At 40.0% G+C, this 27,950-nt stretch overlaps 2 protein-coding genes across 5 annotated transcripts; both read left to right on the plus strand.

Annotated features, from left to right (window-relative positions):
* Positions 1 to 185: 185 nt before the first annotated feature.
* On the plus strand, positions 186 to 15,561 carry slc12a8 (solute carrier family 12 member 8). 4 transcript variants are annotated; one of them, XM_058081631.1, is made up of 14 exons: positions 186 to 458; positions 1,498 to 1,641; positions 1,970 to 2,116; positions 2,836 to 3,027; positions 3,092 to 3,323; positions 7,837 to 7,950; positions 8,033 to 8,120; positions 9,463 to 9,550; positions 10,176 to 10,322; positions 12,633 to 12,933; positions 13,535 to 13,632; positions 13,711 to 13,828; positions 14,767 to 14,827; positions 15,003 to 15,561. In XM_058081631.1, exons 2-14 carry the CDS (start codon positions 1,519 to 1,521, stop codon positions 15,172 to 15,174), a joined length of 1,881 nt encoding a protein of 626 aa, XP_057937614.1. In that variant the 5' UTR covers positions 186 to 458; positions 1,498 to 1,518; the 3' UTR covers positions 15,175 to 15,561. The 4 variants fall into 4 exon arrangements, 3 of the variants coding, with proteins under 3 accessions (XP_057937614.1, XP_057937611.1, XP_057937613.1); XM_058081628.1 differs by having other exon boundaries at positions 193 to 458; positions 12,633 to 13,191; XM_058081630.1 differs by lacking the exon at positions 186 to 458 and adding an exon at positions 1,051 to 1,302 and having other exon boundaries at positions 12,633 to 13,191.
* A 134-nt stretch (positions 15,562 to 15,695) lies between these two features.
* heg1 (heart development protein with EGF-like domains 1) lies at positions 15,696 to 27,429 on the plus strand. Its single transcript, XM_058081624.1, has 14 exons — positions 15,696 to 16,614; positions 18,798 to 19,758; positions 20,888 to 21,354; positions 22,081 to 22,194; positions 23,260 to 23,382; positions 23,467 to 23,570; positions 23,705 to 23,760; positions 24,669 to 24,829; positions 25,190 to 25,324; positions 25,427 to 25,469; positions 25,543 to 25,580; positions 25,659 to 25,746; positions 26,479 to 26,656; positions 26,731 to 27,429. The coding sequence occupies exons 1-14, from the start codon at positions 16,386 to 16,388 to the stop codon at positions 26,872 to 26,874; spliced, it is 2,841 nt and encodes a 946-aa protein (XP_057937607.1). The 5' UTR covers positions 15,696 to 16,385; the 3' UTR covers positions 26,875 to 27,429.
* Positions 27,430 to 27,950: the final 521 nt, after the last annotated feature.

Here is a 27,950-nt window from a genome sequence, read left to right on the forward strand (position 1 = left end):
ATTCTTTCCTTCTCCCATTAGGCTAAATGTTTAAGGGAACCTATTATGTATTGAGTAACCACACAAAGCTTTCTAGAGCTTCCAGAATTTGCATCTATTCCAGCTGTATTTCCTTGCCTCGCCAAAACTTTTAATTTATTCCACACGAGAATATATAACCTCACAACATTTATGGGTCAGAAAAGTGTAGCATAATAAACATAATAGGTCCCCTTTAAGGAATGAAAGGAAAATAGATAAGCACATAGGACGTATGTGTGTTTCTCAGCTGTAATCACTGGCAAACCTTACCCCACACTCCATTTATTGCCAAAACCAACAGAAGGATCATTGTGCAAAGCAGTAACACCCTGCAAACAAAACTAACCAACCAACCTTTTAAGTTGCTTGCCGGCCACATTGTCGCTTAGCCTTCATACGGAACGATGGAAACTTGGACTCATCGTACTTCATGAAAGGTATGTTTTCTTCTCACTCATAAGATGCTGCAGCAAACTGTAGAAAAAACATCACACTTTATCTTATACCGAGCATTCTCACCTTTTTTACTGCCCAGATATCCTTTTCATTTTGATCAACTTTGAATCAAAGACTCTGGCTTTGAACCCTAACAAATGTTGCCAGATTGGAATTTATTTTACCAGAAAATTGTCGGATTTCGAGTTAAATTATGCCAAATGCCCAATTTAACGTTGCTCAGTAACAACAGGATCTGCTAGAGTAAAACATTACCACGGACCGACAGTGTAGTATATCTCACAATGCAGTTTATCTTTAAATCAACTAAAAACACAATTGGAAAAAAGTTTGGTACTGGCGGAACAGCACCCCCACCTGGCTGTAAAGAGGCGAGTGAGACAATGCACAATGCAGTCCAGGCCGTTTGTTTGTTTATAGTTTGTGTTTGCTAATAACAATTTACTGAAGGGGTCTAATTATTGTACATTATGGGAGTTTTAAAAAGTTTTGATTTTACACGGGGTGAAACTATAGTACAACTACGACAATTATCGTGCATCTGGCAACTGTGTATAGTCACGAAGTCGCCATTTTTACTCAATAAGGCTAAACTCAGACTACCACCAAAAATCGTCAAATGAAACCGCCTCTTCTGTTTTATCCACGATAATAATACCGTCTTTAATGTGTATTTTTGTACATTTTGAGATAGTAGTAGTAGTAACCCCTTTGCGGTTATATTTTGCCGCCTTTTAACGTTATTGTGCTATCTCATCCCAGCTATTAGCTCATTACCGATGTTGCTGACAGGACAACCGAGAAGATGTAGAAGTAAACAAAAGTGTATGTGTAGACTCAGAAGTACAATGCAAGTATATAGTTTGGAGTATATAGTTTACTTTAATTTACCACGCCCTAAGTAATCCAGGCGGCGTCCCCTGCACCTGTTGCTGGATTAACGTCACACTCACTGAAACTGCTATCCAGTAGTTTTTGTTGAATGAACATAAATAAGAGCGTGTATTCTCCTGTGTCCAGACTGTCCACCTGCAGGTTGCAATGGGTACATTATCAATGGGATGGACAGTGCATGCATGTAATCATGAGGGAAATGGAGCAGACCTGCTGAATGGGAGCAACACAAACCCACATGAACATGATCTGTTCCATGAGGATGCAAAGGTAAGAGTGGCGTTAAGTATCTCGGTGATAGTGTGTATTATTTCAAAACATTACAGTCAGTAGGTAGTCGATGCAAACCTGCATAGCTGCATCAACCAGGATGTTTTTCTTGTAGTAGAACATTGGCTTAGAAATGTGCTATTGACAGACATCTCCCTGTGTGCAAATAATAAATGTCATGCCAGTAGCCATTGTTCTTATATTTGTGTGTTACATTAGCCTGCTGCTTGACATCTGTTGTAATGATGGTTTATCAGTTTCTATTGCAGCAATTGTAAAAAAAAAAAATTATCCCTGATGATGATGCTGTAACATTAATGTGTCGCAGGGCTTTCAGCAGTCCAGTCAGCCATGGTGGAGGATCAAACTTTTTGTGTGGGAGCCGGTTCTCTTTGGCACCTGGGATGGTGTCTTTACCACATGCATGATTAACATCTTTGGCGTTGTTTTGTTTCTACGCACAGGCTACTTGGTGGTGAGTAGGGATGTAAAAGGAACATTTTCACATCACGATTATCATTATCACAATATGGTTGAATGTGCTCAAAATGTATAAAATGTACTCAAGCACAAATGGATTACTGCACTACTAAAACACACACCTTACTCTTATGTACAATAAGTCTCAAATGTGCAATACGGGACTTATGTGGAATAGATTCATTTATTCAAGTGAAATTTAGACACAATATTTGCAATACTACCTTTTGTTTACTGCAATTCTACATTGTGTTACTGTATAGGTTATTGTTTTTGATGTACATATATTTACATTTATTCTGAACAGCACCTGCCACTTTTTATTTCTATTCTTATTCCTCATTTTTTTTCCTTATTTTTTTTTTTTTACTTTCTACAAAATGCACCGTGGAGTTGCACTCAAATTTCTTTGTATGCAATACAATGGCAATGGTGTTCTGATTCTAAAATAACACACACACACAATGTACTTTCCTCGGCCAAGCCAAAATTTAAGCGAATTGCAGTCATGCAAAATATGAGACACAATGTCAGCATACTCGTTTATTTTCTTATTGCCCAGAAATATATGTTCAACTTTAGAATGCACATAGAATGATGAACTCAGTTGTTGTCTCTTTCCCCCCCCCCAATACACAAAGTGTCAATGTATGTATGTTTGGATACCCTTATTGTCTTAACGTTGCAGTTTTAATTGCATCCTGTGTCTTGTAGGGGAACACAGGTGTACTGCTCGGGATGCTCCTGGTCTCCATGGTGGTTGTTTTCGCTTTGGTCACTGTAATGTCCGGGATTGGAGTGTGTGAGCGCTGTGGGGTGGGAAGTGGAGGTGTGTACTCCATGATCTCCATGGTCTTAGGAGGCAGAGTAGGCGGTACCATGGGTCTCCTCTATGTATTTGGACAGGTGAGTAACCAGATTTGTTTTGACATTGTTCACATTTCAGTAAAATCCATGCCACTTTCTGCAGTGTGTGGCCAGCGCCATGTATATTACCGGCTTCTCTGAGTCAGTGGCAGAGCTGCTCAGTCTTCAGAGCCAGTGGGCGGTGCGAGCCATGTCGGCTGCCGTCTTGCTAGGTCTGTTGGGAATCAACCTGGCAGGTGTCAAGTGGATTGTGCGGCTGCAGCTGCTGTTGCTGGCGGTGCTGGCCATCTCCACTCTGGATTTTGTCATTGGCACATTTACACACCTCGATCCCGGTAAGGCGGCAGTCAGGAGGTACCCCATGATGTGCTACTTGGGGTTTTTGTGTCATTATTGCTTTTTATATGGTCGTATACTGCAATATGCTATTAATTTAACATGTAAGACCTATTCAGACCAGCAGATGTCACTGTGTCACCACTTCATATAGCCACTGCTGCAGGACTTAAAATTACAAATACATTTGGATTCTAATTAAGTCTAATCAAGTTAATCAACACCTTATTTCTTTTTTTTGACAGTTTTTTGACAGATTTTTATATGTTCACCCATCTCAAGGAAGTGGAATTTCCTGTTCTCACTTATTATCCATGTCGTGTTGAGTCAGAAGAGCAAAGTGTCAAACAGCGTCATAGAACCGTGTCCATCACATTTACAGACATACTACTAAAGTACAACCTGTTAGTAAAGATGAAATAATTGCGAGTTCAGGTTTTTCCAGTGAAGGCCTATGTGTTGTAGTGACCTCATGGTTGGCAGGTGTCCAGCAGGTCCCTGGAACAGCCTAGATTAGTCTGCAGTGAGCCCACTGAACACACAGCTATATCCTGGAAGGGGAGAAAGCCTCTCTCGTCACAATTTGCCACAAAAATGTGTTTTCGTAGGATTTATTGTTTTGAAAAAATTATTTCTAAAAATATATCTTAGTTTTCATATGGCCAAACAGTGCACCTAACACTCAAGTCAGTTTGCCCGCGTATCAGTCTGCAGAATTGAGTGCCCAAGTACAGCATCCACGTGTTGACGACTGGGTAGGGTTTCTTTAAGAGTTTGGCCACTATAGACAGACTCCAGCCAGGGAATCCTTTTAATCACGTATAGTGTGTGTGTGGTTTATTGGTACACGGAAGGCGCACAGAACTATTACAAACTTTATATCTGTCTCATTTTTACCTTCTGTATGGTACTGTCTTCAGGCACGCTGCGTATTTTAGTGTTTATTTATCTGATGATATGAAATAATGGAATTAATTCCACATTTGGGGGTCATCGCCCCAAATCTTCATTTGGTTACTGAACTGTGACAATTGGGTGGCACGGTGGAATAGTGGTTAGCGCGCAGACCTCACAGCTAGGAGACCAGGGTTCAATTCCACCCTCGACCATCTCTGTGTGGAGTTTGTATGTTCTCCCTGTGCATGCGTGGGTTTTCTCCGGGTACTCCGGTTTCCTCCCACATTCCAAAAACATGTTAGGTTAATTGGTGACTCCAAATTGTCCATAGGTATGAATGTGAGTGTGAATGGTTGTTTGTCTATATGTGCCTTGTGATTGGCTGGCAACCAGTCCAGGGTGTACATCGCCTCTCGCCCGAAGACAGCTGGGATAGGCTCCAGCACCCCCCGCCACCCTCGTGAGGAAAAAGCGGTAGAAAATGAATGAATGAATGAACTGTGAAAATGTAAGTATCCTACGATGGGAAGCCTGATGGAAGAGAACTTATTTAGTTCAGCAGTTAGCAGCAGCAAGTTATTGTGTATGAAACCACAACCACATCAACCACAACATTGTCATTGTGATGCAGACAAACACATCTTAGCCATTCCTTGTAGTACATATTGGACTTTTCCCTGAAGAAAGTTATACTGTAATGTGGTCCTCAGGCTTGGGTTTTTAGGGTGTTAACCAGACTCACCCACATTTTTGCAAAATGACAAAGAAAAAAGCTGGAGTCGAAATGAGAGGCCAAACCAAACCAACACAGCTCCCTGTGCTCCTCGCTAATATGCAGCTGCCAGTCATCTCAGCGGGACCTGCCCCACCTCTGTAACCTCACAGCCTGGTGATGCGGGTGACAAAGAGGTCAGGCAGAGGGAGAGGCCTCAGACATTCGTATAATCTGCATTCCAGTGTGTATCAATGGAATGCTGAACTAGGAGAAGAGCCCCCATTCTATTCTTATGTACCCCTCCTCACACGATCTTGATCTCTAGTAGTACTTGAAGAGCAGCGTAGTCATTCGTCAGACTGATGTGCACCATATTTAGTTCCCCCAAAGATGGAGAAAATAATGTCCCAGGTAATGTGTGACAGTCACTTAGTCGTGGTTGCCACGCCATGTCAGTCTTACAATCTGGTGATCTGTCTTCAAATCAGTTTGTATGTTCTCTCCATTCTTGCGTGGGTGTTCTCCGGGTACTCTGGCTTCATGTCATGTCATACATGTCAAGTGAATGGGAGACTCTAAATTGTCCATAGGTGTGATTGTCAGTGTGAAAATACAAACCACTGTATGAGTTGTTGGTACCGACATTCTGCATACAGTTACCTTATTAGCAAAATATGCAAAACAAAAACCCGATCTACTTCCACTTTTAATAAGCTAAAATGTTTTCACTCTCAAACATTTGTTTCTTTTGCTTACATTAAGCATTTTTGAGCATATAAATGGTTAAATGAACTAAAATTTACATTTAAGGCACATTTACTTTACTTTTACATTTAAGGCACTAACCCTAACCCTACATTTACATTTAAGACTTAACTAGGTGTCAGTAATGTAACCACCACTTGAAGTTACCGTATTTTCCGGACTATAAGTTGCACTTTTTTTAATAGGTTGGCTGTTCCTGCGACTTATACTCCAGAGCGGCTTAGAAATGAAAATACTGTTTATGTTACATGAACACTGGACACCTTTTCTGTTCATGTTTATTTTTTGTGTAACTGAATAACTATTGTGTTACCATATCTTAATAATAAATAATAATAATAATACTTAGTCGTATTATTATTACTTTTATAACTATTATACTATTATTACTATTATAACTTGTGTTAGCATATCTTAATAATAAATAATAATAATAATACTTAGTCGTATTAATGTATTATTATTATGATCATTTTCTGTTCATGTTTATTTTTTGTGTAGCTGAATAACTATTATGTTAGCATATCTTACACCTATTCAGCCTGTATTCTATTCTTTTATTGTTAGAACTTGCCTTCCAAGAGGATGTAATGTCTGTTTTGGTCAAGTTGTTTGTAAAATAAATTACCCGCAAAAAATGCGACTTATACTCCATTTTTTTTCTACCTAATTATCCATTTTTGGCCTTGAGCGACTTATAGTCCAGAAAATACGGTCCAGAACAGGAAGTAAAAGAACATGGACAAACTCTGCCAATGCTAATATGTGAGTTTTTATTGTGTAGTGAGGATAAATGGCACAGAAAATGAATGGATGTCTTATTTTTGGGGAAATTGGGAAAGTACTTTTATTGTTAATAGTCATGTGCATATCAGGGAGGGGGGCATCTTTAGCCCTTTTCACCAAACAAATGAGGTCATTAGCACTGTATGGTCATGGTGAGAATAACTTTTTTTTTTCAAGTCATCAGTTGGAATGTAGTATTAGACCATGTTGAGGACCCTTGTGATATTGTCTTTCAAAAACAAGCAGTTTTGTTGATGTTTGTAACAAGGGTGGAGTGTTGGTATACAATGGCTGTGTTAGATTTAATAGATACTGATTGTTTGTATAGAGGGTGGTATCATGGGGTGACACGTTGCAGTACACTTCGGTCTTGTAGTTCCTTTTCATGTTTGGCTTAAATTTCTATGCTGGGTTACATGTACTCTATATGCAGCTGTTTTGTGTTTGTCCTTTGAAACAAACACACAAAAATGAGCACATTTTAGCAGTGCTCCCTCTCTTGCTCACATTTTTTTTTAAAGCTTGGAAGCTGCAGAGCTTCTGAAAAGGGTGGTGACTTCCTTTTGGATAAACATGTCATTAATCTGAGAGAACACATTCTTTCCCATCGCAAGATAACCAAGGGGGGAAATGTCCGGTGTTGGCGAAGCACTTCAGAGTCAATAAAAGGCCTCCAGCAATGCAGAACAATCTCTTCCTGCTCAGTTTAGCAAAGCGCTTAACAGTCTGAAAGTAAATGCATCACATTTTGTGTTTTGTTGATGCTATAAACATGTTGTGGGGTTTTGTTTTTTTGATTGTGAGTGTGGCAGGGGGGTTTTGATTGCGCTCCATGCTAATTTGTAAACACTGCTTTGACCACTGTGAATCTTAAAGGGGACCCATTCTGATCATTTTCGGTGCTTTGTATCGACTTCTGGACTCTTATAGAGCAGCTACACACGATAATCCACACAGAAAGCTTTCGAGATCCTCCGGATTCTGCACCTATTTCTGCAGTGTTTCCATGGACTTCCTGCTTCCGATCGAAATGGTCTGTTTAATTTACTCCATCCCCAGGCCTCTGCTAGGTATGCCCAGTCTGCTGTGATTGGTCACACTCCCAAGTGCTCCCGAGGACTTCCGGATACGTAGGTCTGCGTTTAGTGAGTGCAGGCAAAACTGCTAACGGTTTTGGATAACGCTAACGTCATCATCTGACACGTTTAACTTGAGAATTCAACATTGTAACAACATTGAGGTCAGAAAATAGAAAAAAGCACAATAGGTCGCCTTTGAACCGTTCTGTGTGAGAGTTCCATTCCATAATGTTGATTTTTTTTTTTGTTGTTCTACCTCCTCTTTTATAGAGCATGGCTTTATTGGTTATTCTGTTGGTCTGCTCAGCCACAACATGCTGCCAGATTACAGCCCTGATGAAAACTTCTTCACAGTATTTGGGGTCTTCTTCCCTGCTGCGACAGGTGGGTCAACTTGTTTATTATATTGTATAACGTCAAGTCCAACACAGTGTGTTTTGTTTTATGTTCATATTTCTGTGTGTAGGGGTTATGTCAGGCTTCAATATGAGCTCAGACCTGCAGCGGCCTGAGCACAACATCCCCGTGGGAACGCTGGCAGCTGTTTTCACCTCGTATGATAAACACACAAGCACAAAATATAAACATGGTGTGAAGAGAGAAAGATTTTCTTTGTGTTAACTGTGAAAATCTTAAAAGTATTCAACGCTAAAAAGCTATTGTACTTCTGAACCACTGCACACAAAAGGGGAGAAATGTGTTAAAAAATGCACCCCTACTGTGTGTGCACTGACAAAAACACCACATAGTGGACCTCTGTTCTTAGACTTCAAAGTTTAGTCCCATAAGACTTACAAAACACCCACTGTCATTTTCGGGTGTATACCCGACCCAAACTTGTGTCGAAGTTTGGTCCACATCACGTATGCAAAATTAGAGCATAGGTACAGGAGTGTCCAAAGCCTGGCCCTGGGGGCTTTTTTATTGGCCTGTGGCACATTCTAAAAATGCAACAAGAAAACTAAAGAGAATCTGTCTGAATTTACAGGAATAAATAATCCAACAAATAATTTTATGAGCATAACATTGTAGTATTATGAGAAAAAAGAACATCTGGGAATAGGCTGACAAAATAACAATATTGTAATTTTTTGAATTATGTTTATATCAGAAGTATTACAAAAAAAATTCAAAAAATCTGGAAAATAAATTAAAACCACCAGAAATGGCGAAAAGGCGGTAATTTACTTGCATATTTACGAGAATGAACTCGTAATATTTTGAGGAAAAATAATTAAATTTTAGTAGCATAGAATTGAAATATTAAATACTTATTTTAAGTTATAAAATGAGAAAATTTGGGGGAAAATTAGTTTGGGGAAAATATTGGGAAATCATATTACAAGAAGAAAATTTATGAAAATTAAAAAAGTTTAAATGTTTAGAAAAAAAAAAAACAACAGCAAAAGTCGGAAAAAAATAGCAAAGAGTGGAGTTCATACTAAAAATGCACTATTCACCAAGCTGAAATGCAGTTTTTTCTTGAAATATAGTAATCAGGGAAAATTATTGAACCAGCCTTGTTCCTTCAATTTCTTGATATACATATATAGAATATCTTATTATTATATTACATATATATTATTATATATATATTATTATAGCCTCCTTCATGGCTCCTCTCCAGATCCTGAAATAGACTGCCTGAGTGTTGATATCAGAGATTTTAGATTGCAAATATCTGTTAGATATTGGGACACCCCAAGTGGAATGGTTTCTCTCCAAAATCAATGTCACTCATACATAGAAACATTCACAAGGACAGATGCTTTCTTATGGTAATATCACAACTTCCATTGACTTTTTGAAACACCCACGTGTCATTGCAGTGCTCTGAATAGTAAAAAAAAAAAAAAAATAGTTTAATAAGAGCGGTGTACTGTTGGTGACCCGCAGGTGGTTCCTGTATCTGGTCTTTGTCTTCCTCCTCGGGGCCATCTGCACCAGAGAAGCTCTGCGCTATGACTTCTTAATCGCAGAAAAGGTAACACATCTGTATGTGAAAGGTTCCGTTTAGCCTTAAAAATGCAATGTTATTGTGGATTTTGTTTCTCAACACATAAAGTACATTAGAAAATGCAATTAGTGACGAAAAAACGCTCCCCTCTTTCATGAGCTGAACTTTGTAAAGATGTGAAACCTTTTCTTTTATTATTGTAGTCAATATTAAGCAAAATTAATTAACATTAATTTTTGCTGTAATATTCACCAGTTCTCATTTAGTTGCATCAGTTTTGTAATTGGTCATTTTAATGATGACTACCAATATTGGATGCTTGTTTCTCCTTTCTTGGGATTATTTTATGTATTGTTTTCCTATCATACATGAATACAATGTATAATACTTGCCAAGCGAGATACAGATGTTTAAATGAATACAGGCAGACATGGTATACATGTGTGCAAGCAATGTATTAATACCACAATTTTATGTTACATAATACATGCCACAGTAGTGACTAAATTAGCCTCATTAGCCTTGACTTGTTCATCAGGGGTTTAGCTCATGCTGTTTTTATAAGGAGCGACTGCAGCGGAACTGAACAGGGTGTAGCTCTCACTCCACCCCATCCTCTTCCAGCCTCTGTTTGTTTTCCCTCTTCCTTCAGGTCTCCTTGGTGGGTTTCCTGTTTCTGCTGGGCCTCTACATCTCCTCCCTGGCTTCCTGCATGGGCGGCTTGTATGGTGCACCCCGGATCCTGCAGTGCATTGCCCAAGAGAAGGTCATCCCTGCATTGGGCTTTCTGGGAAGAGGGGTAGGTTGGATTTATTGTGGTGCCATACCTGCAGTGATTTTCAGCAAAAAAACATATAACTGTGTCCTGCTATAAATTGTAAATTGGAATGCCTTAATCATCACTGTGTAAGCACTGTTGTAGCAATTTGCACAACTCATTGAGAGTATCTACAGTGGTGTGACAGAATGAGTGTGTTATCCCTGAACCCTGAATGTATGGGAGGAGTGATGGGTGGACTCCACAGGAAAAAGTCACTAATTATAGAGCAAGGATTCAAAGTGAGAGGATGGCAAAGAGTTACGACACACTCAGACGCACACACAGTCTTGTTGACATCCTGACCTCATCCACCCCCAATTTTCCTCAGACTGGCAGCAGTGTCTGACCCCTCTCAATGGGCTGGAATGAGGCCCGAGACATCTTGGCCCAAATCAAAGGCACAGAACAAACGCAGGAAGGGCGACAGGCTGGACTCTGCTCCGCGCTGTGCTCTGGAGCTTTGCCAGGCACACAGTGGAGCTCATGTAACCTCGGAAGCCATCTCTTCAAACCAATCCATACATGTAGCAAACAAAGTAATTGCTGTTGCGCTACTTCACACGTTCCTCCTAAAATAACCGCACGCTCGTCAGCCTTTAATTTTATTTCCATATGCAATTATTGAAGTTGTAAAATAATACTTTATTAAACCTGTAAAGCAGGGGTATCAAACTCCACTTATCGTGTGTGTGTTGGCGGGAGGGGGTATATTGGGCGTTGTGTGTTCACCCACCTGTTAAATTCCATTTTAGTGTTTGCATTGTGATTTTAGGTAGTGTTTTGTTGAATGGCCTCTCACCTAAAAGCAAGCTATAAGTGCCTCTGAACATTTTATGTGAAGCTCAAGAATGCCACAATGTATAAAATATGTGTCAGTATGGGTCTGTGGGCTACCTGCTATAGTGAGTATGAACCGACCAGGGGCATCCCTTATTACGGTAAGAATGAAAAATAGTGTGAAATGTGTAGTCAATTGACGACAGCTTGTCACAGTCTAAGCCTATTCATGCCAGCGTGTACGTTTGACTTGCATTGGCGTTTGACCATTCTACCATCTTTGTTTACACATTTTGCCTTGCTCCACTGCCTCACAGCTATAATTATCTTCCGAGTCTCTGGTCCACGGACTCCAAATGTGACTTTTTTTGTGTTTAATTTTAAATTTTGTTTGGAGCTCATTTTTGTCCCACTGGGAAGCTACGATGGCTGTCACATTCGTGGGGTACGTTCTAACATTTAAGGTGTCACTTAACAACCTTGCTCTCTTGACACCATCATAATAATTAAGTCTTGTCTTCAAAGCACTAGTTGTGTGTCTGAGTTAAACAGGTAGCGCGTGAACTACCAGTAGCTCTCCATGTAATCAGCTGAGTACCTCACCAAAGAATATTTGCTTTTTGTTATTAGTATCAGTATCTACTTTTTGTTAATATATTTGTTATTTGCATTAAAACTGTTCAATTCAGACATGATGCCTGTAATGACAGATCACACTGAGTGGAGATGTGCTTTGTAAATACATGCAATTGAAACGTTATCAATTATTATTTAATGTATTAATAATTTATTTATGATTAACTTATTGGAAGTTGGATACACTCGGTTTATACTCTTTTATATTAGGTAGGACAGATAATTTTTCTAAGAAAGATAAAAATCATTTTATTATGTTGTGTTATTTTAAAATGAAAAAATATATTATTGAACTTATGTTTTAGCATTACTCTAAAACAGGCATCAAATTAAATTCAGGTTTGTATCAAATAGTACATTTATTTCACACCAAGGCAAAAAAGAAAAAAGTCGGGTTTGTTGCCAACAAGGTGCCCCTTATTTATTTTTCCGGAATTTGTCAATCTTACCATTTAATTAAATTTTATTATTATTCAGTATTTATTTCTGCAGACATTTTTGCTGTGAAAAATGTTGACCCAAACCGTGATTTCCAAAAGTGGAAAAATACACTATAGTACTCTATCTATGCAGCAAGGGAGAAAGTAAGCACTGGCACAATGGTGAGTTTGATGTTGTTTAAAAATATATATATATTTTTTTTATTTACTGTATAATTGCACCTGAAGTTTCCAGACGAACCGGGCTGGTGGTTGGACCTATAGAAAAAAAAATATTCTGACAACTATACAGTATATAACTTGCATCATGATAGTCAAAACAAAACACCATAATCACTAAAGCAGTTTTTAGCATTTTTACAAGTAGATGTCAGTGTAGTGATGTTTCCAGTTTGTGGCGTCTTGTCACTAACTACTCTATGGATCTGTCTGACAGCACGGCCCAAACAAGACCCCGGTGGCAGCTATCTTTCTAACCAGCCTCCTGAGCATGGCATTCATTTTCATCGGCCAGGTCAACATTCTGGCACCCATCGTCACCATCAACTTCCTGCTCACCTACAGTTTCATTGACTATTCCTTCTTCTCCGTGACAATGAGCAACCGGCTGCAGAAGGAAGACAAAAGCAACCTGATAAGACGCTGCCGACAGAGCTCCAGAAGACAGAGTTCCAGGCCTCTGATTGAAACTACCGCTTCCGACTACGGCAGCGGAGGAGAAAGTCCACAGAGGAAAGGTACCTTAATGGAGTTCACTAAGGACATGGATCAGATATTTGTCTCCAGTGGAGACACTGGACCTGCAAAGACATTGCCTCTGCAAGGACAGAACAGCAAAGGCAGAGAGGTTACGGCCAAGCAGAAGTTGTTGGACAGCTTTGCCTTGGAACTCAACAGCAATCTGTTTGGAGATGAGCAAGCAAATTCTCAGGAAGCAGCTGAGGGGGGCCGAAATGATGCCACTCACGATCAGTCTTCTGGGCGTCACAACACAGGTGCCTCAAAGAATAGATGGTTAACAGCTGATCCACTGTAACAACCTGTAAGCATTTTTCCCAAATGGAAATACAGAAGTTCCATTCCTAGACTGTGATTTAAGTCCAGTTTTAGTGTTTTTGTGTAATGAGTGTAAAGAAGGTGCTGAGGAAGAGCATACATGATCACTTCCAGGCCTTTCTATATTCTTAAAATATTAGGGTAACCACCTCTTCTACTCCTAGATCTCCTTTTAGCAGTGCTAAGATTGTAAAACTCTATCATTTGACTGAGGCACATCCACTGTCATAGACTTCCTATGATGCAAACTGTATTAAATTTAGCTTCTTTTCGACTTTGCAGCCCTGGGAAGTAAAGCAGAGCAGAATAATTCGAGAATCCAACCCCAACCTGAGTCATTCTATGCAAAGTTTAGCAACCACTGGGTTGCTCTTACAGGTGTAAGTTACCTTTTGTGTTAATTTTGTCTTCATTGATTTGAAAGAGAAATAATCAGTTTCCATTTTGTTATCTTCCAGGCGCTGAGCTCCTTACTGATAATGTTTATTATTCAGTGGGTTTATGCACTTGCAAACCTAGTTGTTGCCCTGCTGCTCTTCTTGTACATCGGCAAAACAAGTCCTGGATTGCACCGAGGTGAGATATTGAAATAGGGTGCATGTAATGTCCTGTGTGGCCTGGCTTTTTAGTTTATGCCTTTTTCAATGAGCTCATCCAATCTCCAGCGTCAGGATTGGACACATTCCGATTTGGTGACCATATTCCTTCTGTCATATAATCTGATATTATACTCTGACACGGTGCTCGGAGTTCGTGTTCAGTCTGGCAGCTGTTAAAGATTCCGAGAATGGAAGTTACGACCTTTTGGAGTCTCACGTCTGAGTGGGTTTCGATAACACAGAACGTGCACACATTTGTGCTCCCAGAAACTGTAAGCGTTTGTGTTAATGCCACAGGTGGTTGAGCAGATGATGACCGTGCCTTGAAATGGTGCCTCCATGACAGTGGTTCACAATTTGCCACATCCGGCTAACCAAGCATCAACCAATTAAAGCAATAGTCCAACCTAGAGGTGCTCATTCATGCAGTACTTCCTCCACTCTGCGGGAGCAACGGTGACGCATAGGGATCACAATGAAGCAGAAGTAGAAGAAGGCCACTTGCATTTAAAGAAATAAGTTGTGATCTACACTTTTAAAAAGAGGGGGAGGACTTTTAACAGGGGCACCTACAAATATGTGGTGGGGAAGCCACTTTGCAGATAGAACAGAACTTTGATGCTGCACTCTTGACGGGTGGGGTGGCTTTGGATTTTAAAGACACTGGACTTTAGTAGCTATTTTGCTGGTTCGATCCTCTGTCCTCCCGTGAACATGTCAAAGTAGACCAAGAGAATGAACCACCCATTTCTCCTGATTCTGGGTCATCAGTAGGTAAATGTGATAACAGTGTCTCAAGTGGAAGTCCATTTACCATTGACAATCATACAAACCATACAATGTCTGGGATGAATAGCAGTTTTAATTTTTACAATATTCAAACTCATTTCTGACTATAAAACTATCTGTTTTCAGGTGTTGCAGCGCGATTCACTTTTCTGGCATGGCTCAAATCTACATTCAACGACATCTGCAGGTACCATGGCTAGATTTGGGATTTTCAATTTGGAAATTTTTTTACAATTGTCCTTCTGCTATTTCAAAGGATGGAAGCTTCATTTCACAACAATAATGTATCTTTAAAATAGTCTTCACATCAAGACAGCTGGTTATACAACTTAAGTGATACCAGATTCCTGTCTCTGTGACAGGAGAAGGGCGTTTCCCAGAGATGAGGTGATAGTGACACCATCTCTGTCGGGGGTCGGTCTTAAAACCAAGCAGCTGACGGAGGATAATGCTGACTTTGCATCTCGTCGCCGCTGCCACCAGGCTTCCTTCATCAGGACAGAGGAGTTGGTGCAACCATCACGAGTGACTTAATCACCACTGTCCATGATGATTGGCTTAGTGGACGAATATTACTTTTTTTTTTCATTGCACAAAGTGAACTCAAAATTAGACAAGCACATTATACGATATATTCACTATTAAGGGTGTGTCCTTTATGCCGGTGTGTTTGAAATATAAGGATTTGGTTCCATTGTATGTGTACAATTCATTGCTCATTTGTTTCAGATATCAATTCCTGGATACCATGAAAATATGGTGCATTCTCTATTTTTTAAGACATTAATTCCATTACATGTAGAGGTAGGTACTATTATGATTTTCAGTTCTACTTCTGTCACAACCCATGTTGATATTGTACTATGTATTTTTTGCAGGCGTTTGTCTGTGTTCCAAATTACTTGTAAAGTTGTGAATAGATTTGGATGAAATTTTCTGGAATTGTCAGAAATGGGATATGGGCAAACTGACTACATTTGAGGGCAATCTGGATCCAGGAATTTAACATTGCGAGAGACGACCATTTTCAGCATTTGTTCATACTGTATAACTCCACAGAACACATTTAGCCTTCCCAATGCTAGGTGCATGTTAATATTAGCATAGCATGCTATTTTTAGCTGTTTTCGTGTGTAGACACATATAAACACTGAGCATTATCATGCTTGGTGTTAACATGCCAACATTAGCATAGTAGCATTTAAGGTGTTTTCATAAGTAGACTATGTAAAGGTATTATGTTAGCATGCTAACATACCAATGTTAGCATTGTTAGCATACTAACATGAGCATACTAGCATCCCAATTCTTACAATAAAACAAAAATTCTACAATAAAACATAAAAAAATCATAATCAAAAATGTTTATAAAAATAATTCTACACAGTTTTACAAGACAGACTCACAATAATGGTTAAAATCATTAATCGATCATACTTTTTTTTTTAAAGAGGTAATATTGGATGCATGCATGTACCCGAGTTGCTGGTGTGGATGTGGGTGTGTGCGTCTGTGAAGGAGGAGGAGCCGTGGTCCTGTGGGCGATAACAGGCTGCTGTTGACTGCTTTGCCTCGGCTCCGTCATCTTCCTTTCCCCGCCGATATCGACCGGACGTAAAGCGGATTTGTTCCTCGGGTATGGAAGTTCCGTAACGGGCGAAGATTCTTCCCCCTGATGCTGTCCTCGGGAGTCCCGCCGTTCATTACTCGACTTGACCCACCACGGAGCTGGCTTCTTGGGAATCATGAAAACGTGCTTGTGGGAGCCGGTCCTCCTCGGCCTGTTTCTGGCACTACCGGGGCCCCTCAGGGCTGGGACCCCCATAAACAGCAGCCCGGATGCGGGGACGACGGCCGTTTCCACACCGAACAGCTCCGATGAAGTGAACACGGAGTACAAGTTAACTTCCACGTTTCCCACCAGGGAGAGTTCCCCGCCATCGGAGAGGGACCTGCTGCTCTCACACACCGCGGGTAAGATGCCTTCCTCCGAGGCCTACGTGACAAGTGCTTTGTCCCCTTCACAGCTCAGCCTACTTTCTCTGTTAAGTGAAATGTCTTACTCATAATCCAACAGGATAGAGTGGCGGTAGTTTTATTACTAATGTGTCACCACTCTGTTTGTTCCAGCTGTTCAGGCAATAGAACCATAAAAGTTGTTCAATACAATTGTCTTTATTTCATTGATAATTATAGAGTCTATAACATACTGTAAAAGCAAAACCTGAGGTTTCCAAAAGAAAATCGAGAAAAAAATGATACCTTTTCTCGGTTACAACCTTTCAGTGGGGTGTCCAAAGTGAAATTTGCACCATGTGGCTCACACACAATAACTAATAAAAACACAAAGCTTTGCATTTCAATCCAATCTACTTTATTTCTAAAGCACATTTCATGAGTCTCCAAAGTGCTGCACCAAAACTATAGAAATATACAGCATATAGTGGTGGTCTATAATAAATAATACATAAAATGTTTTATAATAAGTAATAAAAACTCCCAAGTTTGAATAAAAATAATAAATCACACAATACAGCGAATTAAAAAATAATAGATAAATTAAAGATGAAATAAGTAATAAGACAAATCAATGAGACTTTCTTAATATGTATTTTATTTTACAAAATTTATATTTTTATACAGTATATATATTTATATATGGCCCAATGCATCCTTGATTTTTTTTTTTTTTACACTGCAGCGTTAGTATTTGTGTGTAGCACCCTAATGATTCAGTATTGTCTAGTGTATAGATTCACTACACACGGAAATATACCATATATTCTGGACTATAAGTCGCTCCGGAGTATAATTCGCATATTTTGCAGGTAATTTATTTTATAAACTACTTGACCAAAACAGATGGCACATTCGTTTTTTTCCCCATAGGACTGCAGTATATTTATGGCAATCTAATCATCTAATTTGCATAACTGGCCATGATGCATGCGTCACTGCAATGAATGCTGTGATGCCGAGAGGAAAAAAACGTGCATGTGTGTGCATCAAAACGGGCAAGTACCTAGGATTCACTCTGTCCATTGGTTTCAGCACATTTGCATATTTGTGGCATAGAACAACATGAACACAGTGAGGTCATACAGTGTTTGTGTCAGTGGGTGGAGGCAGGGCCGGGAGCATACACACTGAGTGCAGAAGAGTGTAGCAATGCAAGGTAACGTAGACAAAATTAAATTGACTGCAGTATATTGTCATATATTTCTATTGTACTTTTCTTAAAGGTAATGTTAAAATCTTGTCTTGCGTCGTAAACCAATCTCACGCTTTGTCTCATTAATCATCACAAAGAAAAAATCGGTAGCTATTTTGAAAAAGAGACAACAGAGCGGTCTGAATACATAATAAAAAGTACAAACACTGATCTCTCCTGTAACGTCTTCTTATTCTCTGGCATACCAGGTGACAGGGAGTCTTGTTAAGGAGCAGCTACATTGGCAGACAGACCTATTATAATGTGTTGATGAGAGTAGAAATGTATAGTAATAATGTATAATGTAATAATAATAATGTATGATGTATGTAAGACATCTGTCTGTTTTTTTCTCTTCATGTAGCAACATCGTGCAAGTATTTCAATGTTTTCTCTTCCATTTTTGTGGCCTATAAATGCCACAAAAATATAAATTGCAGTGTCCAAACAATAAGTAATTCGAGTAGTTTGTGTGATTAAAAACAGGGCTCTGAACATCAATGCACACCCACATCCACAGTGACATTTTCTGCTTTGTGCTCACTCAGCTTTAGGAAGGAAGTGACAGATTGCCCCAGTGGAGACACTCACCTCCATATTTAGGCCTCCAAAGCCTTTGTTAGAGTAGCTGAGCCCGCCTGCCTGCCAATTGTTCTCCACCACAGAAACTTTGCCTCTCCTGCAAACAGCAGGATTGGTCACAGCATCATTCTGCACTCTGTGGCTACAGCTTGGTGAGCGCCCCCTGGTGGCACGTAGAAATTTAAAAAGTGAACAGGAAGCAGAGACTTACCGTTCATTGATATTGTTGTCCATAGATGTCGTTGAATGATCCATTTATCCTATGGGAATGTACATGTTTTCTATTAGATTTCAGCACTCGTGCTATGAGTTATGAATATGTCTGGCTATTCACTAAAAATGCTGGTGTTTTGTGTTTCCTCAGATACTGAGCAGCCACAAACCCTAAGAGAAACATCCACCAAGTCATCTGAGACCATTCAGGCGTCCACTGAGCCATTCTCCTCCTCTCTTGTTGGTACCTCGTCTGAGACCAGCAGCAGAGCTTGGAGGGATACTCCTCAAAATCCAGATATTCCGAATGTTTCTCATAAATCTGTGTCGCCCTGGATGGTGACAGAGGACCTGCCGCAGGACAGCCCAGATTCCAGTCCGCGCATGGGCAACCCCATGTCCTCCCCGTCACAGACACAAGCCCTCACAGACAGCATCTTCACCTCCACCACAATCAACCGGGCTGGGGAGAGGACGCTACTGTCTGTCACCTCCTCCAGCAATAGCTCCTCATCAGCAGTCACACAGAACTTCAGCTTCAATCAGTCCCCGTCCACATGGAGTATTCCGTCCACAGGGGTCACAGACACTGAGGACTTCACAGACACTGAGGACTTCACCCACAGTGCCCCATCCACTAGGAGTGAAGAAACCAGGAGCCGTTCTTTGACTCACTCCTCATTTCCAGAACCGGAGAGCTTGGAGACACCAAGAAGAACCAACACTCTTGTTGGACTTCTAAATGCCACCCAGTATCAACACATCCCAGCATCAGAGGAGACTTCACAGTCAACACCCACTATGTCCAGCACTGACCCAACTGATGAGTCTGTCTCATCCATACTTCCTGTCATTTCACCTGTGAGTGGACCCACGCTTGTGTCATACCAAGATTCCACTATCGAACCTTCTACAGAATCTTTTAGTGGAACCATGAGCTTCAGCACTCGGAGCCGTGAGGGCACAGAGGAGAGTTCATCGAAGGAAAACGTGAGCCTTGTTTTCACCACAGCGCCAACTCAAGTCGTCAGCAGTACGACTAACCAGTATGACTCTCCGTCGGAAACAAGTGAGGTCTTCCTCACCACCACGACGGTCACTCGAACTGACAGGTAACTGCTCAATCTGACAGCAGGAGATGCTTTGTATGATTGATATGATATTGATATATTATCCAGGAGAGATGGCTTGCATGACTCCACTCATGGACTGCAGACCAATGCAAGAACTGTTTTCAGCAAAAGTGGTTGAATCAAGGCAACTGGACTGTACTGGTCTGTTGAAGATAAAATGCATCTTCAGTTTAGCAGTTCTAAAATTTTAGGTGTGTAGTTTTCCTTATGTCACTAGTGGGTGTGAGTCCTCGAGTGGCTGGAGAATGATGGTTATACATAACAATAGCTAGTTAACCTGTCTGGTGGTAAAACAATTCTGTCAATACAACTTGTTAGGGGAAACTCTTCTTGCATAACCATTCGTCGTTCAACTGTCTGGTGCAAAACTACTCATTAGTGGGGACACTTTTCACACCGCTTTAAAAAAAAGTGGTCCTCCCTAACCAGATGTAAGACATCATTCTCTTTCCCTGTGTTTTTGAAAACTGCTCTCCGATGTTGTGCCATACGTTTTTATAAAGGTTGCTTGGTCTCGCCATTGTAGTGGTCATTACAGTCTTCACTACGCTCCACTGCTTAAACAACATTACTGAATTTGATTCTCTAGATTTTGTCTTTGGATTGAACCAGCTTTTGTCTGAGGGTGTTGGTGCATTTGAAAATTTAGTTATGGTTGGCGAAAATCCTTATGAGTTTCTCCGACAAACCAGCCACCATGTTTTTGTTTCTTGTTTCTGTACTCATCCTTGGGCCTAGTGGCTTTTCTTGTCTTTAAAGTTTCTGATAACCCCATATGTGGGTGGTTTCGAGGATTTTCTCCAAATACAACATACAGATGCCCCTCAAACCCAACAACACCCTCAGACAAAATCGGGTTCACCCCAAAGACAAAATCCAGACAAGCAAACTCAGCATTGTTGTTTATGCAGTGCAGTATACTTAGGAGTGGAATGGTCCTTATATTGGAAAGACCAAACAATTTGTTTTTGCCAAACAAAACATACAGTACCTATGCACTTGAAACGAACAACAAAAGTTGATAGAACAGAACTCTTGTATAAGCTGTCATTAGTGTGGGCATTGGTTCTAATGAGTGTTAATGCGTTTGTGTGTCTGCTTCTAATAGATCTGAAATGACAGAAGAGGAGACAGTTGGATCAACTGTATTCACCACCAGCCCTCTGCTACTTCCCACCTCATCTTCCACACTCAGTAGCACCTCCCGCACCTTTACTTCAGCGCCTCCCACTATCCCTTCTACTACGACCCCCACCACAGTTTCCCCCACCCTGACAGAGCAGACTTCAGCAGCTCCCCCTGCCCTCATCTCCCCCACGAGCAAAGCCCCCATATCATCAACTGGGGTCATCCAGCCCACCAGCTTCACCACCTTGCAGCAGGAAACGAGCATGAGCGCTCTGGGGGCCACCACGGCCCAAAGCCGTCACATCACCGCGCCTTACACCCACAGCAGCACGACGGGGAGCACAGCGGCTCTGCACACCACCCACAAGCAAACAGACAGGGTGACCACAGAGGGAGTGGCGGCAACATCTCCCACTCATGTTCAGCCCACAAAGGCGGCTCCACCAAGTGAGTAATCACCAAGTGATTTTGCATGGTAGGAAAAAGGATCTTATCATACAGGAGTGTACAAGCAGCAAAATGTAGATTAGCGCATATTTAATTTTACATCTAGATACAGTACAACTCTGACATTTTGGAAAATATACTAATGACAAAAGTGGTGTAATATTACAAGAAAAAATTAATTATTTGTTAAAAAAATTAAACCCTGCCTGATGGTAAAAATGCATTATTCTTATTAAGTTATTAGGTTTTTCCTGGTAATCCTGTCTTTATTATTGTCATATTATGACTTGAATTATATATTTTTTTCTTTCCAACAATATTATTAAGAGTTATTTTTAATGTGTATAAATTATATAATATATATTTTTTCTTTCCAACAATATTATTGTATTATTTTATTATATTATAAATTTATTATAAAATATTATATTATTTTTAATGTGCATATATTATATATTTTTTGTATTTTTGCAACTAAGGTCACAACTTTATTTGGAATATTTTGTATTAACAGTGTAACAATATTTTCAGTGAAAGTGAATGTAACTGTATTTTCCCACTCATAGATACTGTAGATCCTCTATAGACAGACCCCCTCATGTCCATAAATTGCCATCAAACTGTCTATATAAAAAAGGAATAATAATACTCCTTAATACTAATACTTAGTACTAATACTCAAGACAACTAATAACAACATAATGCTCTGTTCTCCCTGAACCTCAGGAGACCCTTGCGTGTCCAACCCGTGTATGAACGGAGGGATGTGTGTGAGCTACCAGCACGGTCGCTTCAGGTGCGACTGTCCCCAGGCCTGGACGGGCCCCACCTGCAACCAAGGTGAGCTTTTACACATGACCTCAGTCTTTTTGGAGTCATGGGCCCCGTTAAGAATCCATGAAGACCCCTTTTTTCAGAAATATTCGCTTCAACACAACAACTGCAGAGAGTGAAGACACATGTTGAAGCGAATCAAAAATTTTATTTGAAACATACGGACCCTCCGAAATGTCTGTTTTACACTGACTGACATATGTTATCCAATCACATATGATCATTTAATAGCATTTAATAACTGGTACGCCCACCCCTCTATTTGAGAAGCACTGTCTTAGGCACATTTCTAATTTAACTGCCGGAAAAGATGCATTTGCATGTTAGGTATTGAGTACATTTGTCTCTTGCCACTTCACAAACTTTTCTAATTTTGCAGCTTCACTCTGTCAGTTAAAAAAAATATGTTAATAAATCATCACTGTTTTGTGGTTTAATATAGCTTATTATTTATGACATCCATATATAAGCTATTGTTATGTGCTTTTTTGCTGCCATTGAGCATATTCAAGCATAAAAGTGATGAAATGAGCTAATAAAGAAATGTAAGGCATTCAAAGACATTAATGTAGTATTCTACACTGGTCAGGAGGTGACACACAAGCACCAGATTTGACTGCCGAAGCAACAGGCTTTTATTGCATGTTTGACTGATCTCACAACAATCCTTAATTAAAACACAGGCTACTCATTCAGCCTTAAACCACAGCAAGATGAAGCTCAACTTCCTGTTTCCAGTCATTCGTCTCCCCAAGGGAACACATTTATAGCAACACACAAGTCTTATACTAGTCTTAAATGACTTAATTTCTCTTACTATGTCTGCTATGTAAGGTATTAGGAGTGTAAAGGTGACGATGGAGGTGTGTTACTTCATGTTAAAAACAATATTTAGGTCGTAAACAGGTTTTCTGTGGTCTTAGCTATGAAAATATTCCATTTATAAATGAGTAATGCTTCTTCATAGAGGTTCACTCATATCGGAACCAAAACCAAAGCCAGGGATTACCACATATGTGTTTTCCAAGTATTATACTGTATGGTAAAAACTCGCTTGTCTTGTGTGTGCAGACATGGATGAGTGTGAGAAGGACCCCTGTCCACTGGGCTCCAGATGTGTGAACACCAGGGGTTCCTTCAGCTGTGAATGCCCGCTCGGCTTCGACCTGGAGGATGGACGTACGTGCACCAGAGGTAATGCTCGTCAATTCTCACATATCTTTTTGTTACTGCTGGTAGATATCTTTTTTTTTGTGTGTATCTCACATCTTTCCACAGCAAAAACATTTCTGGGAACATTCAGCCTTAACAGAGTGACACATGACACCAATATCTTCAAGAGCGCCACCATGCATGAGATCCAGAGAGAGATTATTCAGCTGGTGAGAAAAGCTTCGATGTTATATACGCCTTGCCCCCAATTAGTCACCAAATGAAGGTCAGGCCTTCTTTTATTATATGATATTTTCTGCTGTGCTTATTAATTTGTCACTGTCTCTTCCTCTCGTCGCCTCAGCTCAATGCCTCCTTGTCCATCCTCAGAGGCTACAGCCGCTCCACTCTCAGTAAGAAGTGAGTTCCTGACTTACTCTTTAATCCACTGAGCCACTCGCTTGATCAAGGGACCGCAGTGTGACTTTGGATGTGATGTCAAGGAAAGGGTGCAAAAAAGCAGTATGACGTGAATGGGCTAGGATGGTAGATGGTAAAAATGCAATCAAAAACATACTATGCAGAATTTAAAGTGAACTGCAAAAATATGAATGCAAAACTTTTGGTTTTGTTCTCATTTTTCAAGATCTAAAACAGCATGATTATTGCACAAGTGCACATAAAAGGCCACTCCAAAGTGTACTGCGGATGGATGGAGTGGGCCATGGTGGGCGGTGGGGCTACGATATGGCATTTTGACATCGGATGCACAGACCCATGTTGCAAGGACCTGTACACTATTCCTGGATGTTGGAAACATCCCAGTTCCAATGTGGTTAAAGTGCACATTTTGATGTGGCCTTTTATTATGGCCACTCTGAAAACAAAAGTGTATTTTAAACCATGATTAAATTCATTCATTCATTCATTCATTTTCTACCGCTTTTTCCTCACGAGGGTCGCGGGGGGTGCTGGAGCGGGAGGCGGGGTACACCCTGGACTGGTCGCCAGCCAATCACAGGGCACATATAGACAAACAACCATTCACACTCACATTCATACCTATGGACAATTTGGAGTGGCCAATTAACCTAGCATGTTTTTGGAATGTGGGAGGAAACCGGAGTACCCGGAGAAAACCCACGCATGCACGGGGAGAACATGCAAACTCCACACAGAGATGGAAGAGGGTGGAATTTAACCCTGGTCTCCTAGCTGTGAGGTCTGCACGCTAACCACTCGACCACCGTGCCGCCCCATGATTAAATTAAGCTGATGAAAAAAAAAATGCAACAACAAATAACACAAGTCGATATCACACCCTACAGGGAAGAGGATGGTGTCCGTATCTCTGCCGTCAACATGTTCTCCATCTCCACCGACGTCACCAGCGCCGAGGTCTACAACAGCATTCAGATGTCTTTGAAAAATTGCAGCTCCTCACAGTCCCACTGCCGTGTGGTCCTGCACCACCGGCTCACGTACCACGGTAGGACATGCAACGGAACCAGTCCAAGCACAATATTTTTTCTTTTATTGAGCTGTGGCACATTTGAGAATAATGTATAATATTATGAGTAATAGTAACATATCAAAATGACCCATCATAACAAAATATCAGAGTGACCCTTTTGTTTTTCACCATATGGCCCCTTGCTAGGAAAAGTTTGTACGCCCCCAATTGAAGTACAAAGTATTTGCTGTGATTGTACTTGGCCACTAGAGGGTGCAAATGCATTATCCATAATAATCACCTATGTGTGTCCATCCAATTCCACAGTAGTGTGAATGTACATTGATGCAAGATGAAACAGATGTTATACCATGTTATCCTACATTGTGATTTCAGTGGAGAGTCTTTGTTTGGCCCAGAGGATTCAGTGTGATGGCGAGCGTTCCACCTGCACGGATGTCAACGGCACCGCGCAATGTCAGTGTCTACAAGGATATTACAAACATAACCCTGATGACCTGTCCTGCCTAGGTAAAATGTTACAAGACGTTACTCTTAAGTTAAACTGTATCATAGTCAGGCTAAAGTGACAGGCTAAAGGTGACTTGTGTGATGCCGTGTTCTTTTCTCCAGAATGCGGGGATGGCTACAAGCTGGAAAATGGCTCCTGCGTCCCGTAAGTTTGTAATCAGTGAATGTTGGACTTAAAGTTGTCGTTTTCTCACTGCAGCCTGTTTTTCTCCTCCTAGCTGCATGTTTGGTTTTGGAGGCTTCAACTGTGGGAATTGTAAGTACTGTAGTAGTCTTTATCTTTTAAATAAATAATGCATGTTTGGGGGAAAAAAAAAAATTTTTGTCCTTACAGTTTACAAGCTGATTGCTGTTGTTGTTTCACCTGCGGGGGGCGCCCTGCTCCTAATCCTCATCATTGCACTCATCGTCACCTGCTGCAAGTAAGAGCCACTGTTACCACGATCTTGTATCCTGTATCTTTCCATTTACTTGATATAAATGTATTTATAATTATATATTGATAATGACTTGAAAAGCACATTTAAGAGGTTATGACTCCAGAATCTCAATATTGGCTTTCTTAGCGATGTCCCATACAATGTTCTACAGCTGGGCCATATGGACCAAAACTCATATCCTGATATATTTTGGTTAAATATTGGTATACAAGAAATATCCAGATATTTTTTCCACAAATGAGACAAAAGTCAAAGCCAAATATCATTGCAAAGTTTTATTAAAAAAAAAATAAAAAACAACAGCAGAAATGAAAAAAACTGATATAATTTTATAATAATAAAGTCAAAATACTCGGAAAAGAAGTTGTATTCTAAAAAAAAAATAATTTTAGGAGTAGAAACTCATAATATTCAAGCAAAGTAGCATAGTAGCATAGTCGCTGAGATATTAAAGCATTATGAGAAACAAACAAAACAAAATAAAGCTGTAATTTGGGTAAATTAGGCTGGGGAGAGATTTACAATGCTATGGGAATAAAGCCATAATATTACAAAATTAAAAATTACAAAGGTGATTTAAAAAGAAAAGAAAAAGTGTCGACCAGTCCTGGGTGGACGCCACCACTCGCTCCAAGTCAGCTGTGATAGGTACTGGTACCAAATTATCCTGTAAAACAGGAGTTTAACTTGTATCCCCTCCCAAAACCCCTTTAGGAGAGACAAGAATGACATCAACAAGATCATCTTCAAGAGTGGAGACCTTCAGATGTCTCCATATGCAGACTTCCCCAAAAGCAACCGCATCTCCATGGAGTGGGGCAGGGAGACCATTGAGATGCAAGAGAACGGCAGCACCAAGAACCTGCTGCAGATGACCGACATATACTACTCTGTAAGAAGACGAGGGTGACACCCCTCATTCAGAAGGTAAAAATAAACAGAAACTTTTTGTTTTGCTTTTTGCAGCCCGCGTTACGGAACTCTGACCTGGACAGAAACGGCTTGTACCCATTCACGGGGCTGCCGGGCTCTCGCCACTCGTGCATCTACCCCGCGCAGTGGAACCCATCCTTCATCAGTGACGATTCACGCCGAAGAGACTACTTTTAACTTGCACCATCCGAAACAGGCAATCTCTGATACTCACATTCAGACAGTCATTAGAATACATCATATAATGCCAAAGTAAAATGAAAGTATTCCAGTGCCTTTGCATGGAATATGCTCATTTCGTTCAAGAGAGTAAATACAAAAGCCTCGGTATGCTGAACTATGAATATATGCATGGCACTGCACTGATTTCATTAAGAGTTTAAGGATGAAATATACTGTTAATAAAACCACTACATTGAAGTTAGTAGAAGTTGAAAGTAGACTTTGCGATCTGATACCAGCCTTTATTTATTCACAGAATGTACAAAATGTGGCATTTTATTCAGATACACTGAAAGGTAAACCTGTGGCTTTAAGTGTGTATGTTTTTGTGTGTGTGTGTGTGTGTGTGTGTGTTATTATTTGTACACTAGAAGTATTATAACTGCCACTGAGCATTGGAATGTACAGATGTGTTATTTTTTTAGAATATTATTTTTATGCGGCATATTTCCTCATTTCTGGCGTTTTAGTCAGATGTCTTTATTTAAATAAATACATATTGCACAGAAAGTTGCTTTTCATTGTGGTTCTGTCTGTGGAAATGGGAGGAGAGCTGCAAACGATTGATGAATCGATGATTCATTGGTTAGCCAATTAATGACTTAAATTAATGAATTAAAAAATATGTATGTTAGTTAAATTTGTTATCCATGAAAGTGGATTTTAGGTAAAGTAAGGTTAGAGATCAACTGATGTTTTTTTTTTTAGTGACTTTTAGTAATAAAGGAGGCCAATAAAGGATATTTGGAGCCATTATTCATTTGCATTAAAAGTGAAAATATTGGGGACCATATTTTGAAACATTCATATACAGCGTGTATGCTGTATAATTTATATATTACATTATATTATATTGTATTGTATTGTATTGTATTATTTTGCATGGTTGTTACACAAACGATCCGGATCATCAAACTAATTTAGATATGAAATTAATTAATAGTGTCCGCATTAATAATTTTAGCTTGTAATTGAACATGCCAGCACATTGTTTTGTGTCTTATCTACATGTCTTATTTTATTTATATGTC

The sequence above is a fragment of the Doryrhamphus excisus genome, chromosome 9, assembly GCF_030265055.1.
Source record: "Doryrhamphus excisus isolate RoL2022-K1 chromosome 9, RoL_Dexc_1.0, whole genome shotgun sequence".
Lineage (NCBI taxonomy): Eukaryota > Metazoa > Chordata > Actinopteri > Syngnathiformes > Syngnathidae > Doryrhamphus > Doryrhamphus excisus.